This window comes from Triturus cristatus, chromosome 4_1 (assembly GCF_964204655.1).
Source record: "Triturus cristatus chromosome 4_1, aTriCri1.1, whole genome shotgun sequence".
Taxonomy (NCBI): Eukaryota; Metazoa; Chordata; class Amphibia; order Caudata; family Salamandridae; genus Triturus; species Triturus cristatus.
In genome coordinates, this window is record NC_140585.1 from 924832546 (window position 1) to 924851923 (window position 19378).

At 46.6% G+C, this 19378-nt stretch overlaps 1 protein-coding gene across 1 annotated transcript in view; it reads left to right on the forward strand.

The window, feature by feature from the left end:
* LOC146855831 (acrosin-like) overlaps window positions 1-16204 on the forward strand; it is a 104930-nt gene extending 88726 nt beyond the window's left edge. Inside the window, exons 4-5 of the mRNA XM_085651178.1 lie at window positions 958-1103; window positions 15773-16204. Of these exons, the coding sequence (XP_085507304.1) occupies window positions 958-1103; window positions 15773-16204 (578 nt within the window). The remainder of the gene's footprint in view (window positions 1-957; window positions 1104-15772) is intronic.
* Window positions 16205-19378: the final 3174 nt, after the last annotated feature.

Below are 19378 nucleotides of genomic sequence, written 5' to 3' on the forward strand. Positions count from 1 at the left end.
ATCATGGTTCGATCCCCGGCGCCGGCGGCAGATTAGCCCAGCATCATGTGACTCTGGGCAATAGCTTGCTTAATCTTCCCGACGGCCCCCAGCGCCTAGAGACCCTTAAGGGTGATTGTTCGCGCTTTAAAAATGTGGATTATTATTGCAGCAGACTCCAATAAGCATTGGAAATCCCCCTTAATATAAAGATGGTTAGATAGTCACTGCTTTTGCAGATGCAGTTGTTAAATATGTGGGTGGAAAGTGGTGCTGTTAGCGCAGCTTAATTCGAGCTCTAAGGCATTCTGCATGTAGTCTTACAGAGTAATGTATCAAGCTACCTTTCTTGTAGGGTTTCTCTATATCCACTAGCTTTGATCTTCTGCTCCACACCAGGCCATCTTCTCCCTGTTCCCTGATACACAGAAAAACAATGGGAGTAAAACCATGTTTTGTCATCTAGTCAAGAACTACACCCCTGGACAATTAGGAAGCAGGAATTGTTTTAAGTCTTGCTCTATGTCTAAGATATCCGGACATTGGTTTTGTACATATGGAGGTGACTAAAAGGTGATTTACTCAGTGGAGTGCACAAAGCAATTGTTTTCATTTGCTTGTTCACTCACAAACATAGCTGCATTATTAACTAGAGAGTTAAGGGACAGCTGTTTTCATCTTCATTCTTTCTCTGCTCCAGCAGAAAAGTTAATCTCCTGGCCACAAAACTACAGCTACAACACAGTGGGCCTGGTTTAGAGTTTGGCAGATGAGTACTCCATTGCAAACATGAGGGATAACCTGTCCAACTTCCTACAAGTGCATTATATCCAAAGGCCTTTTAATACGGCGGGCATGATAATGATCACTTTTGTGACAGAGTACCCGTCCACCGAATCTAAATCAAGCCTAGATAAATTAGAGCCAAGTTAAAGTTGCATTTGTTAAAGGCTGTGTTTATTTCATTTTTCTCTGCAGCAAATGAGGCAGCTGATATCCTGCAGGAGGCAAAAGTAGAAATGATCCCAGTAAGCCGCTGCAACAGCTCTCAGTGGTATAGTGGAGCAGTTGGCAAATACAACCTGTGTGCTGGCTATGAGAAGGGTGGAGTGGACAGTTGCCAGGTATGTGTTTCTCACAGACAAGATTAGTGGAAGTAAGGCCGCCATGCCTGAGAGCCATATCACAGACGATGCCTGCAAGCACTAATTTTAGACAGAGGCGCATGGCAAAGCATTTTTATCTCTGGTGCTATTTCACCTTCTTAGGGCCCGATTCCGATGCGGTTAGGAAAGCAGTCCCACCTAGGGCCCGATTACGATGCGGTTAGGAAGGCCTCCTAATGGCATTTGCTCCTTCCAAATCGGATCGGGAACGTGTCTTCCCGACGAAGGGCCAGATTACGATGTGGTTAGGAACATAGGCTCCCATAGAAGTCAATGGGAGTCCAACCAAATGGTATCTGGAAGCTTCCGGATGCATCATACTAAGCTGGTCGGACTCTCCCGATCTGAGTTGGTCGGAAACCATTTACAAACCGATTAGATCGGGAAGATTTCCTAACCGCATCAGAATCAGTCCCTTAGTGGTAAGTCGGGGATTGCTTTGTTAAACATCGTTTCCCCATATTATGAAAACAGAATTCTGGAGGTGGTAACATGTGACAAGAACAGTTGTGCATATTTATTGTGTGTTATCTCGTTGCTGTGATGATATCTTCTGTTGTATTTTTCTATGCTGCTGTGTTTTTGTGCTGTATTGCAATGTGACGTTATATTGCACTGCTGTTATTCGGAAGCTTTCAGTTTTGACTATTTTGTTGTGATGTGCTTTGTCATGTTTTAAATGTGTAGTTATGTTGCTTTATTTATGTTATTGTACTTTGTTCTGTTGTTTACTCTACATGGTTCAAAAAATGCTGCTACATTTCCTGCCAAAAGCAGCACATTACTTCAAAGTTCCCATTGCAAGCAACCACTTAGTACTTCTAAGGTGATAGAATAGTGCTTATCCTGCTCTTCAACTTCTTAACAGAGTCAGACAAAAATTGCTGCAGAGACTCTTTACATAGCTCACCCAGTGCTTACTATATGTATGTTACACGGCCCATGGTCTCTGCTAATTAATCCAATGTAGGGCTGAATCCTGGATTCTTGTGACGCTTAGTCAGTGGAAAAGTTGGTAGTCAACAGAGTTGAAGGCTGATAAGAGGTCAATAGGGAGGAGGGTGTTCACTATGTTACAGTGAACAGTGTTTTAGATGTCATACTAGATTGCAATTAAAATAGATTGAGTGCAGTTTGAAATCCAGTCTGCCTGGAGGCTGGTTTTTTCAAGAAAGTCAGAGATGTGCAAACAAACTGATTTTCCAATGAGGTTACCCAGAAACAACCAATTACGTATAGATCTGCAGTATACTAAGTCTGAACAATTAGACCTCACTTTTTGATAATGAGGGACGTTTAAGGTCATTGAGAAACTCTCAATTTTTAGGGGCATAGGTCAGCGGTGAGCTGGCGATACTGATAGTTTTGGTTAGTTCAATAGTTTACTTAATGGAAGCCAACTCATAAACAAAGTTTGGTTGTCTGGTAAAGGAAGCAGGTTTAGTGTGGCTGGCAAAGGAAGGTGGTCAAGACAGAGTTTCAATGTTGGTCCAGAGAGGAGTTGGTGCAGGTTAAGGTGCAATCCAAATTACAGAATTCAGAGATGATTTTGAAAAAATTGTATATTAAGACATTTTACATCTAGGCTACTTTGGATTTCCCGGTGGCTGTTTATGGGTTCTGTACTCTCACTGGAGTCAGTTAGAAAATCTTGTTGTGTGTTTGTGAGGAAACATTTTTTATTAACTTTTAGATACCAAAACAAATACAATTGACCACAGGGTTACAGAGATATAGATTTTTATGTAAATCAAAAATTACTACTTTGTATGCAGAATTCCAACAGTCAATGGAAAGTGGAACGTTTGGAAACTGTAACATTATAAAGTTGTGTTTAGCTATTCGGACCTGCTTTGGGGAACCAACTCCAGCAGGGAGGAGGTCAAGGGGGCCAGTAAGCTGTAAGACAGTTAGCTAGTCACCACGATAGTCTCAAGTCCAATTCCAGGCTCTATGGGCAAATCAATAAAGACTTCAGTGGAGTGGCCTTGATGCAAGGAATACAGTATGCTGAAAATACTGTAGGATGCTGTGCAGTTGATGGGGGGGCTTCTTGGGGCTAGTCCTTGGTCCTCGGGCCGGTTGGGGTGACTTTGACCACAGGGGCCGATGTTCCTTGAAGTCCTCTTTTTGCTAGCCCAAACATTAGCGGGTGCAGTCCAGCTGTTGGTACAGCCTCTCTTGCCAAGTCCAGGGAACAGCAGGGCAGTCTTTCTACAGTCCTCTCTCCAGTCCAAATGTTATATGAGGCCCGGGTGCCAGGAGTGCCATGTTTATATTCAGAAAGTGCCATTTGGGGATGCAGAGCTTACTAGCCAATGGACTTCTAGGACATTTCCCACCTGATGATGACTTCTTGCAATGTGTGGCATTTAAATATCCCACTATTCTGCCCACTCCCAAGATAGCAGAACCCTTCTCTTTATGCGCAGAGCTTCCTAGCCCACTCTAAAGGTGTGTGTACCTGAGGGCGACTGGTCTCTCTTCTCTGTCCCCAAACGTAAACCCATCTACCTAAGCAAAAAAGAGCAGCCCCTCTCGTTTGAGTGTCTACCATTTTCCACCCTTCAAAGGTGGCTTCCCCATTGAAGCTTGCTTTTTGGGCTCACGCCGTGTGTGGCATCCTACAAGGATGAAATGACACCTCTTCCAATGGCAGGCCTCTATTGTTTTGATTCCTGGGAGTCATTCACACGTATCCCCAGTAGAGGGCAGAAAGCTGACTTATGGCCACTGGAAAACTTCAGCAATAGAGTTGGAGCCTCGGAAAACAGTGACCACTGATGTAGGAAAACTAGGGCACTGAAAAGGGAACAGCCTGTACCTAATAATCTGTTTACAGAACAGGGAGTTTGTGTGAGTCGGTAAGGAATCCGTGGCTAGATAGCATCTCTGCCTCTACCAGATAAGGCGTTATCAAAGGTAAGTAACTTATTAATCTGATAGAGACTTTTAGCCACAGATTCCTTACCTTAGAATAGATACCCAAGTAATACCTCCCGAGAGGAGGGTCTGCAAACAGGATTTAGAACAGAAAGTCCTACAAGACTGAACAGGCAAAAAGCCTGTCTTGACTGACCTGACTGTTCTGGCAGTAGTGCTTGATAAACATGTGCAGTGAGGTCCACATCGCTGCCTAGCAGATGTCCAGGACTGGGATTCTTTGTGCAGTGGTCGCAGCCTTTGCTCTGGTGGAATGAGCATACAAGTCCTCCGCAGGTTGCTTTTTGGCCAATGCATAACAGATCTTAATACAGAGCGCAATTCATTGGGGGATGGTTTGCTTCTGCACTGCCTTACTTTTCTTTGATTGAGTTGATCGTCCACCCAGAACAGTTTTATGCAGTCAAGGTAAAACAACAGCAACCTTTTTAGGTTCAGCTGGTGTAGTTTCTCCTCTTCTTAGAGCGATGAGGCTGAGCATAAAAGCTAGATAAAGGGATGGACTGGCCTTAATGGAAAGGGGTGACTACCTTTGGCAACAAGGATGCTCAAGTCCAAAGGACCAGTTTGTCTGGGAAAAAAGAGATGTAGAGAGGCTGCGAAGACAGTGCCTGTACCTCACTTTTACTCCGGGCAGATGCATTTGCCAAAAGAAAGGCCATCTTGATGGTGAGATGCCTAACAGGGCAAGAATGAAGCAGCTCCAAGAGAGTGCACATTATAAAGGTAAGAATAAAGTTAAGGTCCCACTGAGACATACCAATGAGAGCTGGGAGAAACAAGTGCTGCATCCTCCGAAAGACCTTAAATTCTTCAAACACCCTGAATCAAGAAAGACCGTCACCCACGCACTCGTAACCAGCAGACTCGACTACGGAAATGCCCTCTACGCCGGGATCAACATGTCTCTGCTCTGCAAGCTCCAGACCATACAGAACACCGCAGCCAGGTTCGTACTCAGCATCCCTCGACACGAACACATCACCCAACACCTGCAGAACCTCCACTTGAGAAGAGAGTTACTTTCAAGATACTCACCCACTCCTACAAATGCCTCCAAAACACAGGACCCCAATACCTCAAGGAAAGAATCTTCTTCCACCGACCCATGACAAATCTATGATCCACCGACCTTGCCCTCACCGAAACCCAGAGCAGGAACAGGTGGAAGAACCTTCTCCTACATCGTGGCCAAGACCTGGAACGAGCTCGAGATCGACATCAGACACTCCCCCTCCCTGAAAATCTTCAGTCAGACACTCAAGACCTGGCTCTTCAATTGAACTGAGCTGCTTACCACCCCCACCCCCCAGCGCCTTGAGACCCTCACGGGTGAGTAGTGCGCTTACAATTTCCCTTATTGATTGATTGAGACCTTTACGGAACCTACTAGCAATGGGTTAATTTGAAGAGAGAAGGCTGATCTGGCAGCAGCAGAAAACAGTTAAATAACCCTTCAAAGTGGCCAATGCAGAGCCCTGCTGGGCCAGTGTAAGAATAAACAAAATAACCCGAGAAAGGGGTGCAGATAAAGGGGTCAACCTGTTTTTCTGTACAACATGCCACAAATTGTTTCCAACGACAAGTGTATGCCATTTTTGGTATAGGATTGCCGAGCTGCCAAGATAACATTACAGACTTTGGGAGGAAGGTTAAAAGCTGTCAACTGTCGCCTCTCAATCTCGATGCATGAAGGCGGAGCTTCGACGGGTTCAGGTGTAGAACACCCCTCCATTGCTGTTGCAACAGAAGACCCTTAAGAAGTGCCAGCCTGATTGGAGGACCGATGGACATGTTCAATAGCTTGGGATACCAGACTCTGAGCCCAGTAAGGTGACACAAAGATGATTTGGGACCATTTATTGCTGATCGTCTTGAGACTCTGGGCAGGAGTGGTATTGGCAAAAAGGCGTACATGCGGCCGGAGCTCCACTGAAGACAAAAAGCATCTCCGATCGAGAGTCACCTTGGAAACTCCAACATGCAGAGCTACATACATTGTGCATTTCAGCAGTGGCAAACAGGTCTAACCAGGACTCTCCCCACTGATGAAAAGAGACCTTGCACCACCTCTGTAAGGAGATGCCATTTGTGATCTTTGGCTGAGTTTGTCCGCTTTGGTGTTCAAAGAACCTGCCAGGTGTTGAACCACCAGGGAAATGCAATGACATTCCAGCTATGTACAGAAATGTATGGCCTCTTGACAGAGAGCCCTCAATCCCACCTCACCCTATATGAGACAGTACCACATGGCGGTGCTGTTGTCCATGAACACCTGCATACGCTTTCCTTTGATGGAGGGTAGCATAGTTTTCAATGCCAAGAGGTTTCTGATGAGTCCGGATTCCACCAGAGACCAGAGTCCAATGATTTCTACCTCTCCCAGATGGCTGTCCCATCCCAGGAGTGACGCAACTGTCACTACTGTCAGATCTGATGGGGGAAGGGAGAGGAGTCTGTTGCTGACCCAATCATTGTTCATAAGCTACCACTGCAGATCTTGAACAGTGCCCCCCGAGATGTGGACCATGTTGGAGAGATTCCCCTGATGCTGTGCCCACTGGAACTTCAGGTCCTACTGCAGATCTTGCATATGCTAATGGCATGAGGGGAGAGGAGTTGGGGAGAGGAGTTGGCCTAACGGTTAGGGCGCTCGACCTCGGACCTAGGGGAACTGGGTTCGAGTTCGGTAACGACGCTAAACCTCCTGTGATTCTGGGCAAATCACTTAATCTCCCCGTGCCTAACAAAAAAATGAATGTGTGTCCTCATGTAACGTAACTGGTGCTATGTAAAGCGCTCTGATACCTGATTGGATTCGGGTCAAGTTTGCGCTATATAAAACTCTGCTATATATATATATATATATATATATATATATATATATATATATATTACCTACTGGCGGTCGCCAGTAGGTAGTTATAGTTAGGACCCCTTTTCCATAGGAAATCCGCAACATTCTATTTTGAATAACTTTGGCGCCGGTCGATGAATCCTCGCGAATTTCTCAAAATAGGTGGGGCGCTACGCTCCGCTCCTACCCTGAAAGTCTCGGGGGGATACGTCAAGCGGGGGCTGAGATAAAAGGGGGGTCCCAAAACGCGTTTTTCCCATGCATTTTTCCATAGGACCTTTAGAACGAGCTACAGCCCGAACGGCTGAACAGAATTACTCGAAATTTGGCAGAGAGGTAGTCCCTAGGTCAAGGAAGTGCCTTTTGTAGGTTTGGTGTAAATCTGTTCAGTAGATTCTGAGAAAATAGCCTTTAAATCAATATATATATCTGAGCCCGCTTACGGTACGCTTACCGTACGCTTACCGTAAGCGTACGGTGGCGTGCGCGAGCGCGATTCTGATTGGCTGTTAGATCTTAGTAAACATTCGAATCGGCCGAAACCAGGAAGCGGCGGCCGCCATTTTGTGTGTTTCACTCAGAAAAAAAAGAGTGAAAACAAGAAAAGGGGGCAATGAGGAGAGTTACAGACCCCCTTACATTTGTGAGGGGGTCAAAGAAGGACTGTAAAGTACAAAGAAAACATTTATTGATTTTAAAAAAAATCACGGGGTACGCGTACGGTAAGCTTACGGTAAGCGTACGGTAGAAAAAAAAATAAAAAAATAAATGAAATTCAGATTTAAGTGTTTAGATATTAGGGGGCTCTAAAAAGAGCCGTTGTGTTTATGAAATGATTTTTTAGTGGTACCTACAAGTAAGTACCGATGCAGAGTCTAAGGTTCAAGAGGAAGACTCTGTTCCCTTCATCATTGAAGTGCACACCATCTCCTCTATAAATGTCTTGCATGTCATAACGCAAGTTGTTGTGGTAAATGGCACCCATACCATAGTCACGGAGGAAAGCAGAAACAGATTTGTTGACGTGCTTTCTTGCTTTGTCATCGCACCGCGTGCCCACCGTGCGTGCACGGCACTAACTGCGTAAAGTGGGCGCGCGGTGCGCGAAGCGCACCGCGTGCTCACTGTGCGCGCACGGTGCGCGAAGCGCACCGTGCGCGCACGGAACGAACTGCGTTAAGTGGGCGCGCACGCCACGAATGGCGTAAAGTAACTTAGCATTTAAAAAAACGTACAAATTCACTGAAAAAACCATAGGTTTCACACACGTTATAGTTAGGAATTAGCATTTAAAAAACCTTGCAAATTCACTGAAAAAAACATAGGTTTCACACATGTTATAGTTAGCGGAAATTTTACAGATAAAAAACCAATGAAATTCCCCCGTTATAGTTAGTGCAGGCAACTATAACTCACGCGACCGCAATCTTCTGCTGATGACATATGTGTCTTTATGAAAAAAAAATATTTGTAATATATGTATAGCTAAAAATGTATGGAAGAAGACATGGGCAAATAAGTGTCTAAATACAGTCTTAGCATCAGCAGAGGATTGCGGTCGCGTGAGTTATAGTTGCCTGCACTAACTATAACGGGGGAATTTCATTGGTTTTTTATCTGTAAAATTTCCGCTAACTATAACATGTGTGAAACCTATGGTTTTTTCAGTGAATATATATATATATGAGTCACAAGTAGAATGCAGGAGGCCATGAGGTCCAGCAGCCTCAGAGTCAGTCTCATCGAAACCTAGGATAGAGGCTGGAATAACAGTATCATAACTCTAATATCCTGGATTGGCTGTTCGGGAGGATAAGCTGGAAACTGTGCTGTGTCCTGAACAGCTCTGATGAAAGTGAGAGTCTAAGAAGGGACCAGCTTTGACTTCGCCTTGTTGATAGAGAACCCTGGTGAGTGCAGGAGGTATGTCATAGTCTGGAGGTGGGAAACAACTGCCCACCTTCAACAGCCAGTCGTCGGTCTCCGCAGATGAGCTGCAACCACCGCCATCACCTTGGTGAATACCTGAGGGGTACTGGGAAGGCCAAAAGGGAGCACCACAAACTGAAAGTGCTTCTAGCCTACTGTGAACTTCAGGTAATGTCTGTGGGCAGGCAGGACAGGAATGTGGAAGTATGCGTCCTGCAAGTCCAACGCTATCATCCAGTCTCCCAAGTCCGGAGCAGACAGGACTTGAGCACGCCTGTGCTTCTGGAATTTCTCCCGTCTCTTGAAAAAACTGAGAGGACTCAGGTCTAGGATAGGTCAAAGGCCTCTGTCCTTCTTGGGCACCAGAAAGTTGTGGGAATAATAATACCACAACCTACTTCTGATACCGGCACCCTTTCTATGGCTCCCTTGGCCAAGAGAGCCGCCACTTGGCAGAGCAAAGAGATGTGGTCCTCACTGTCGCAAGTGAGTGGCGTGAGTAGAGGTGTAGTCATGAAGGGGAGGAAGTAGCCCCTTCGGACGATATGGAGAATCCAGCGGTCAGATGTTATCGACCTCCAGTGGTGCAGGTGAAAGTATATCCTGCCTCCCACTGGATGACCCTAATTGTCGAAGGGCAAACATAAGAGGCTTGGAGGCTATGACTGCCGAATGGGCGTGGTGAACTGGCCCCAGCCTCTTGCTACCCGACCCACGAGGCCTGTGGCTACTGTGTCCTTTGCTACACAGGGCTGGAAAGCTTGTGAGTCATTTTTAGAAAGAGCTGGGAGCCCCTTTCATAGCCACAAAAGGATCGAAAGGCAGACTGGGGTTGGTGAGGGACCATAGAAAGGCCCACGGACCTGGCCGTAGCTCTGCTGTCCTTGAAGCACTCCAGTGCTGAGTCCACCTTGTTTCCAAAGAGACAGGAGCCATCAAAGGGCATGTTCATGAGCAATGCCTGGGAATCGCCCGAGAAGCCTGGGGCACCCACTATGTAATCACTCTCTGCCTAATGAGTCGGTCTTATCCAGCTCACACCCTATGGTGAACTAAGCTACATCCCACCATCAGCAAAAGCTTGGGAGAGCTTGGGAGATTATGGACTGGGCTTCCTCCAGGACCATGAGCAGCACCTGGGCAACCGAGTGCCAGAGTAAGTGGGAGAATCTGCCCAAAAGGCACATTGTGTTCACCTACAACAGTGCCAGGCTAACGGAAAAAAACATCTTCATCCCCAAGGTGTCCAGCCTCTTGGCTCACTGTCTGGTGTAGTGGCAGGGAATGCGCCAGTATTTACTTTGGAAGTGGAGATTTGGACCACTAAGCTCTGCGGATTGGGGTTCTGGGTTAGGAAATTGGGGTCCCTTGGATTTTGGCGATGGCAGCGGGCAACAGTCATATTCACAGGTGCCCCTAGGGTGGGCTTGGAGCAGACCCCCAGTAGAACGTCTGTGAGGTAATCATTGACCACCATAGCATATGAAGCTCCCTCCTCCTTAGCCACGGTAGGATGAGAGAGCAAGTCAGCATCTGGGGAGATGTTCAGTCCAGCGGCCTCTGCCATATCCTCACACCGCCAAGGACTGCGGTGAGTAGGCGGCTGCCTGATCTCACGCGCGGCCACACGGCGTTGTCATCCTGATAGAAGCGCTGACAAAAAAAGCGCGACCTGCACTGTTTTAAAACTCTTATGTTTAGCGACTGAAGCTTTTTAAATTTGTGTGATTTCACCTGTTGCTTTCACTCTACTGCTAACCACCTCGGTCCCCGCAGCTCAGCTTTTAGAGAGGAGGGCGTGTTAGCTGTAGACTGACCCCGGGCCGCACCTCCTGCTAATAGGGGGCGGAGCCGTGTCTCCACTTCACGTACTTAGGCTGCTGGCTCAGTGGACGCGCAGCGGGCACGCACGGCGGGCACACCGATGGCGCACCGAGGGTGCGCCAAAGGTAAGCCCGTCTGCGCCCGTCCGCGCACGACAGGGCCCCCCTTATACCACTAATGCCCCCCTTACCTACTCGCGTTCCTCTCTTCTTCAATTAAGAAGTGATATTCCTTCGCCCTGCAGGCACTCATTAGATTTCGTGCACAGTCAATTTGTTTGTCAGCACTGCCTGTTCCAAACGATTAGGCCAGAAGAAACTAGACGGAAACAGGAGCTCAAACTTAATATGGCACTACTAAACTGCCGATCTTTACCCAAGCACGCAGTTGAAATCTCCCTCTTACTGCACAGTATGGCGCTCGACGCACTGTTCCTCACCAGAACATGGATTGGACCCAATTCGGGCACTGACATGGTACAGGCCTTACCACCTGGGTACTTAATTCAACATATTGATAGAGTAGTTAAGGTTGGAGGTGGGATTGCCATCCTTTACAAAGACCACTTAGTGTGTCGTTTATTGGGCAGTCCTCTCCCAAACTGCGAAAACGTCCACTTCTCTATCACCCTGTCCCCAGTAGCCTCCTTCTCAGGGCTTCTGATATACCGACCACCTGGACCCTTAGGACAATTTCATGAGGGTCTAGTAGAAGCGGTAGTGGACCTGGCTAGCTCAGCCCCCAATTTCACTGTTTTAGGGGACATGAACATTCATTTTAACGACCCGCAAGATACCACAGCCACCGATCTGATTAAAGACCTGGGCTCCTGTGAACTTACCTTAAAGTCTCAGTTGCCCACCCACTCCAAGGGCAACCTTCTAGACCCAATTTTTTCAAACATCCCAGAGTTAACTATTAAGGACCCGAGTCCGGTCCCGTGGTCGGATCACATGGTAATACCTTTTGCCTGGAACGCACCTCTCCCCGGCCCGATCAAACCCTTCCACAGAGCTCAAGCCAGATATTGGCCCTAGCTCAAGCTCAATGAATGGTCTGAAATTCTGAGGGCAACTGAACCCCGTGCTAACTCGGATATAAACTCAGCCAACTCTGAGTTTAACCAGTGGATCGAGCAGTCGCTCGATACTGTACTCCCAAGAAAGTCTATAATCCAAAAAAAGGGCTCTATTAATTTTCCGTGGTTTAGCCCAGAGCTCAGGACTCTCAAACAAAAGTGCAAACCTGAGGAGAGACAGTGGCGGAAAGATTTCACCCCTGAGAAGAAAAGCAAATACAGAGCCTCCATCAAGGCTTACAAATCAGCGATAAAAACTGCAAAATCTACCTTCTGTACAGAAAAGATTGAGGCCTCCGCTAACGCCCTAAAAGAGATTTTCAGAATTGCTAAAACTTTGCTAAAAGTCCCCGAACCTCCCGCTATTCCAGATGAAACAGGAGCTCGCTGTGAAAAATTGTCAAATTTCTTCTACACCAAAATACAAAAGATCCTTCTTACCCTTCCCCCTACATCCTTCATAGATTCATGCCTTCCCATTAACACACCTGTTCAAGAGGCGCTCCCCCAGCTCTCCTCCTTTTCTCTGCTTACAGAGGAATTGTTACCCCCCTCCTCAATGCCATTAAAAGCGGCTCCCCGCTCGATCAAACTGAAAAATTTGTAAACAAACAACTCGCCTCATTTCTAGAAACATTCAACCTGCTTCAACCTTCTCAAACTGGATTTCACCCCGGGCAAGGGACTTAAACGGCCCTGCTGAAGGTGGTCGAGGAGTCCAGGAGGATTTTGGACGCAGGTGGCAGGGTGGCCATTATCCTCCTGGACCTCAGTGCTGCCTTTGACACGGTGAATCACTGGATCCTCCTAGCCCGCCTTAACAAACTCGGAGTCACGGGGAAGGCCATTATGTGGCTCGAATCTTTCCTCCAGGATAGGTTCGTCAAGGTATTTGAAGGCGATCGGTGTTCCTCCCCGGTACCGTTACAGTGTGGGGTGCCGCAGGGCTCCTCCATCAGCCCCACACTGTTTAATGTGTATATGTCGCCCTTAGCGGAGATAGTGGCCCCTTTTGGGATTGAATTAGTCAGCTACGCTGATGACACCCAGTTGGTGGTCTCTCTGAACCAAGCAGAATCACCTCCCTCGAACCTGTGTAGCTGCTTAGAGTCAGTAGCCAATTGGATGGATCAGTCTCACCTTAAATTGAACTGTGGAAAGACGGAGCTTATGCTTCTAGGCAGGCAGGCCTCATTTGACACCTCCACGCTATGGCCCACTTGTATGGGCCCTGGACCCATCCCCAAAAGTGAGATCAAGAGCCTGGGCATTTGGCTAGATGTGGACCTCTCGTTTAAAATTCAAGCGAGGAAAACTGCGGCCATCTGCTTCGTCCTATTAAAATCCATCCGTAAAATTCTCCCTCAGCTGCCGGAAAAAGCCAAAAAAATACTAGTCCAGGCCCTAATCTTATCCAGGCTTGATTATGGAAACTCCATCTACCTTGGTGCCCCGACCTCGGTAATCCGCCGACTTCAGGTTATGCAGAACTCTGCAGCCAGACTGTTGACGAGCACTAGCCATCGCTCCTCAGCTAAACCCGCGCTTGAACTTCTGCACTGGCTTCCGATAAAGGAACGGATACATTTTAAGGCCCTCTGCATGGTTCACAAAAGCCTCCATGGCAGAGGCCCCCCTATCCTTGCCAAACTGATTAGACCATATAAAGCACCCAGAAACCTGCGTTCCAACGACCTCAATCTGGCAGAATTTCCCAGAATCAACAGGTCCCGTTCGGGCGGACACCTCTTCTCCTATAACGCCTCCAGACTCTGGAACTCTTTGCCCCCGCCCTTTCGCCAGGAACCCAATCTCCTCGCATTTCGTAAAAGACTAAAGACCTGGTTGTTCCCTCGGACTTAACTATCTGCCACGCAGAGGCCTCATGCTCTCCGCTTCAACTCACCGTTGGTCCTAAGCGCTGGGATGCTCACGGGTAGCCATGCGCTATAAAAGAGCCTTTTTCATTTCATTTCATTTCACCATGTGTTCTCAGTGACATCAAGGGGTTGGTGTTCATGAGGATCCAGTGACCCCACCCTGTCCTCTACAAGTCCTGTCCTATAGGAATTGGACACAGGCTCCATCCATGAAGGAAAGTTTCCAGTCGGCTCAGGAGCCGGCATCCAGGGATGGGGCCGCCGGTGGGCGTCATGGTGCTGAAGGGTACCGGCAGTGGGGCTGGAGCTAGGGAAGAACGAGGTTGCTCAACCAGGGCAGGTCCAGATCTGTCCAAAGATCCAAGGTACCCAACTTGGATCCAGGGGCCCTAATGGTTCCGAGGGAAACTCACCGGCAGAAGACCAGTAGGGGCCACTCCGAGCCCATGGGCCATGATGGCACTCCAGCGATGATGTGAATATGAGGTGCATGGCCTCATAAAATTCATGGAGTTGGGAGGGGGGCGCTCCGGCTCCTGGAAACTTGGGCAGGAATGGGGACGGTCCAGGTGCAGGCTCAACCATAAAGCCAGGCCTTGAATGTCGATGCTCCTTCATCTCATCGGATGAATTCAACGGACAGGACAAAGTTAACTTCTTAGTCTTCTGATACTTGTGGGACTTACTCAAACACCCGGATGACTTTGAGTGCTAAGGACCCAGATCCAGTCTGCCATCTGGGGATAATTTTAAGGTAAGGAATCTGTAGCTAGAAGTCTCTATCAGATATAAGGTAAGCAGAAGAAACTTGGTATTGGGGAAGGTGGGTAGAGATAGGTATGGTGGGAAAAAGAAGTGTAGGGAAGATATTCAGTAGGGATGAGACTTCTGAAAGAAAGAATTTTGCCGATGCAAGAATGTTGATATGAAATAAGCTGGTTGTTTTTTGTATTAGGACATTTTGGCAAGGTATATGGATGCAACCTGGAGATGTGGTGCCTATGCTGTTGAAGGAGAAACTAAGAGGAAGAGAAACTCTGGTATAATCTCTATTGAGCAAATGGGGGAAATTTACTGACAACTCTATGGGTCCACCAAGGAGTGAATAGTTCACTTAGGTGAAAGGCGAGAATCCACAGAGGCGACCTTCCACTGAGGGCTCTATACAGTTCACACAGAATCCAAAGGTCGGAAACCCATTCGGGACTCTCTGGAATACTCTCAGTTGTGAGGAGTGGACCTCCCATGCAGGACTCTATGAAGTCCACCCAGTAGCAAAAGAAAGAGAGTTCACTTAAAGAGTGAAAGGGGAGGTTCCTATTGCGATTCTGGGGAGTTCACCTAGGAGCAGGAGAAGGGTGACCCACTTAGAAGCCTGAATGGTATGGAGATAGGCCTTCATTATAAAGATGTCTTAGTTTTATGTATATGAAGTATATATGTAAGATGATGCATTGTAATCTTTTTAAGGGACGTATGAAAGAGATCTAAGGCTTAGTATTTGAACATAGGACAGCACAGTGTAGAAAATGATTACAATGACTCCTTATAGGACAGTTTCATTAGAATGAGGTAGCTTGTGCTTCGAAATAGAGGCCTTTCTGGAAAGTGATAGGGTGTCTAACATCGTCCTAGCCTCCAAAGTGAAAGTTCTAGGCTACTGGTGCTCAACTGGGGGATCCATTAGGTTGCTGGTGCCCCCCCCCCCCTCCCGGAGGTATTTCAGGGCAGGGTTGAGATACAATGTGAAAATGGTGCACGGGTATAAATTCAGCAATTGGAGAGGGTATTGTAGGCCAGGAATCAGCTGCATTGCTCACCCTGATGCTGAGGTAGCAGATGTCCTCTGATAAAGGGTTGGAGTGCCTTAGCAGATCTGTGTGGTAAGTCTGTGCAGTGGTATGACAGAAGTTACTGCAGGTCAGGAGGGTAAGGATGGAAATGCAAAGATACAAGTGCATGTAAAGGTCTCTGTAGCAGTTAAGGTTGAGGTGTGGTGGCAGAGCAATATGTGAGTTGCAATGCAGGAATACGAAAACACACAACAGGGTATGATTTAGGCACATTTGCTGACTTACATAGCTTGTTCTAGCAACTGTTTCTTTTACTTTTGTAGGGAGACAGTGGAGGCCCTCTCATGTGTAAAGACACAGACTCTTCAATTTACTATGTGGTGGGTGTCACAAGCTGGGGGAGGGGCTGTGCCCAGGCCCAGAGCCCTGGGGTGTACAGCTCCACCCAGTTTTTCCGGAGTTGGATCATAAAGACTGCTCAAGGATCTACCATCTACTTCCCACCATCAGTTCCAGCCGCTCCAGTGAGCAATGACACAGAATCTTCAGAATCCTATGAAAACAATATAAATGATTCCTCTGATGAGAAGTGGAACAAGGAAGAAACAACCGCTTACACAACATCCAGCACAGAGAGTGCAGCCTTAGTTGATGATTATTATGATTGGTTTTATGAATATGGAAAGACAAAAAAACATGGCCTTCCGAAAATCCGAAAGACTCTACCTCGTTTGCAAAGACCTCAGAGAGGGTGATTTAGCATGCTTGAATTCTTACGAGCAAAGCTGCTTGCAATCTTGCTGAGATGATGAAACAGGGACATAAAGTACTGCCACCTATTGCAAGTTAGGTCATTTCCAATTAAATGTGTTTTATTTGTTTAGTCTTGTGTTTTACCGGGTGTTTATTTTGGTAAGCAGCTATTACAAAGAGGCTGTTACCACGCAACAACGCATGCGATGTAACAACAACTACCATTACAACGCAAACCATTATATCGCATGTGCTTTTGAAACGCATGCGATGTAATGGTTATCCACATCGTTGTGAGAAAACTGGGCTGTTCCGTTTCCTCACAACGACGTGCACCGCCCCTCTGTCGATGCTGGAACCAGGAGAGAGGAACCACGAGGAGAGAGAGGTAAGGGGGATTGTGCTTGGGGTGGGGGTTTCTTTTTAAAGGTTTAGGGTTGTGTCGAAGTAGGATAGTAATGTTTGTGTAGTGTAGGGTTGTGTGTAGGGGAGGGCCGTTCTGGGGTAGTGTTTTAGGGTAGTGTTGTGTTTGTGTAGTGTAGGGAAGTGTTTTTGGGTTTAGGGTAGTGTCGAGGGGGACATGCAGGGTAGCGTTAGAGTGTAGGGGCCGGACTGGGGGTCGTGCAGGGGTAGTGTTTTAGTGTTTAGGGTAGTGTTGTGGTGTTTGTGTAGTGTAGGGTAGTGTTTTAGGGTAGTGTTGTGGTGTTTGCATAGTGTAGGGTAGTGGTTTAGGGTTTAGGGTAGTGTAGGGTGGTCGTGCAGGATAGTGTTAGGGTGTAGGGACAGGACTGGGGGAAGGAGGAGGGGCGTGTTGGGTACTATTTTAGGGTAGAATTGTATTTGTGTAGTGTAGGATAGTGTTTTAGGGTTTAGGGTAGTGTAGGGGGGTCGTGCAGGGTAGTGTTAGAGTGTAGGGACAGGACTGAGGGAAGGGTTGTGCTGAGGGTAGCGTGTTAGGGTTTAGGGTAGTGTTGTGGTGTTTTTGTAGTGTAAGGTAGTGTTTTAGGGTTAAGGGTAGAGTCGGGGGTCGTGCAAGGTAGTGTTAGAGTGTAGGGACCGGACAAGGGGTACGGGGAGGGCCATGCAGGGTAGTGTTAGAGTGTAGGGACAAGACTGGGGGAAGGGGGAGGGGCGTGCGGGGTAGTATTTTAGGGTTTCGGGTAGTAATGTATTTGTGTAGTGTAGGGTAGTGTTTAGGGTTTAGGGTAGTGTAGGGTGGTCGTGCAGGGTAGTGTTAGAGTGTAGGGACAGGACTAGGGGAAGGGGGAGGGTCGTGCTGAGGGTAGCGTGTTAGGGTTTAGGGTAGTGTTGTGGTTTTTGTGTACTGTAGGGTAGTGTTTTAGGAATTAGTGCAGTGTCGGGGGTTGTGCAGGCTAGCGTAGTGTTATTGTAGGGAGAGGACTGGGGGTCGGGGAAGGTCAGGGAATTAGTGTAGTGTCAGGGGGTTGTGCAGGGTGGTGTAGTGTTATTTTAGGGAGAGGACTGGGGGTCGGGAGGCTCGTGCAGTGGAACTACATTAGGGATTAGGGTAGGGTAGGTTGGAGTAATTTAGCTAGCAAACGTTTACCATGAGTATACTTTTACCACGCATGCCTTGGCGTTGAAATGGCATGTGTGGTAAAGGTATAGTCGTGGTAAAATTTGCATGGCATGCGTGGTATTTCTATGCGATGTAACAAGTGCTATTCGTTTATTTTGTATGTTGATTCCATTTTTATTTTTTATCTGGAGAAATCACAGACATTACATTAATTACAGTATTACATCAATTATACACATAAGCTAAAAGACTCCAATAACCCCATTTCACAGAGCATCGACCAAATAATACAAATGCGTAAAGATTTCTCTCCAAGCATCAGATTTACCACAATTTCACAAACCCGTAATAATATCATACATCATAAAGTTGAGGGGATGGGGTGGGTGGGGAAAGGCAGGAGCCCATAAAGCTACCAAAATCTCCCTCCTATAATTCAATAATTTCTACATTCTTACACAAAAAGTTCCCAAAGAGCCACAAACGTCATTAATGATCCAGTTCTTAATGCATAATGCTTTTCACATTATTTAATTTGTTTAATCAATTTAACGTGGGTACTGAAATTGTTCTCCAATTTTGCAATATTGAAATACCGTGCTGAAAACACTGCTTTGTATAACTTTTTGCAATGACTTAAAATTAGTTAGGCCTGCACATGAGGGGTAACTTAATAAAATTAATTTGGGATTTTCTTCCAGGTTTATAGTCTGACAATTGTGTAATATATTTGTCTAGTGGCTATCCAATTTTGGGCACAAATTGTCCTCGATCTGCAGTGGACTTCTAAATCAATTTGTTGAAATGGGAAGGTTTATTTTATTTAAAAATACCGGTGTTCTTTACAATAACCACTTAGTATAGAATTACATTCTACAACAATTCGCTCCTTTAAGAACAGAAAAATTGTTGTGGTTTATTATTGTCGTATGATTCCTAATTTCTCAGTAAGACTGTGTGTTTCGGCAACATGTGCTTCAAAACTATGTGGGACTGAGTCCACTCATACCATCAGAATATGGTGACTTAATTCCTGGCTAACTCATAGTGCGCCATCTGGGCCCCTAAACTGACTGGGCACCGGATGGTGTCTACAACCTCAGAACATGACAACCCTAGTTACCCCAAGCAAATCATGAAAACAGATCTTACCCTTTCGTTAATAGCTCACGCATGCCCAAAGGGAGACACAAAAAGTACGTAAATTGGCATTTCAAACACATATTGAAGCAATTGTACTTTTGTGTAAAATACGTGCACTGCAATGATTAATAGAATGGAGCAAAACATCCCAGCATTACAAGGATGGTGAACAGAATGAATAATTTAACTATTGTGCATTTGCATTGGTTTATATGAATATATGTAATTGCACTCCCATCTGGCGCTGCCTATCCTATAAAGCATAGAGTGTGCTGGTCTGCCAGAATACCATAGAGTGGTCTAACTCCACATTTACTTGCGGGCATGTGTCATCTGACAGACAGCCTTGGCGTAGAACAGGCCGCCGTCCTCTTCAGGATGGTGTTGGAATTCAGTGGGGCTAGAGTTCAGTCATGAGCAACCTTCGATAATCCATCGAGATGCCCCTCTGTCTAAACAGAGATATAGTACTGTTTATATAATAAACTGGACC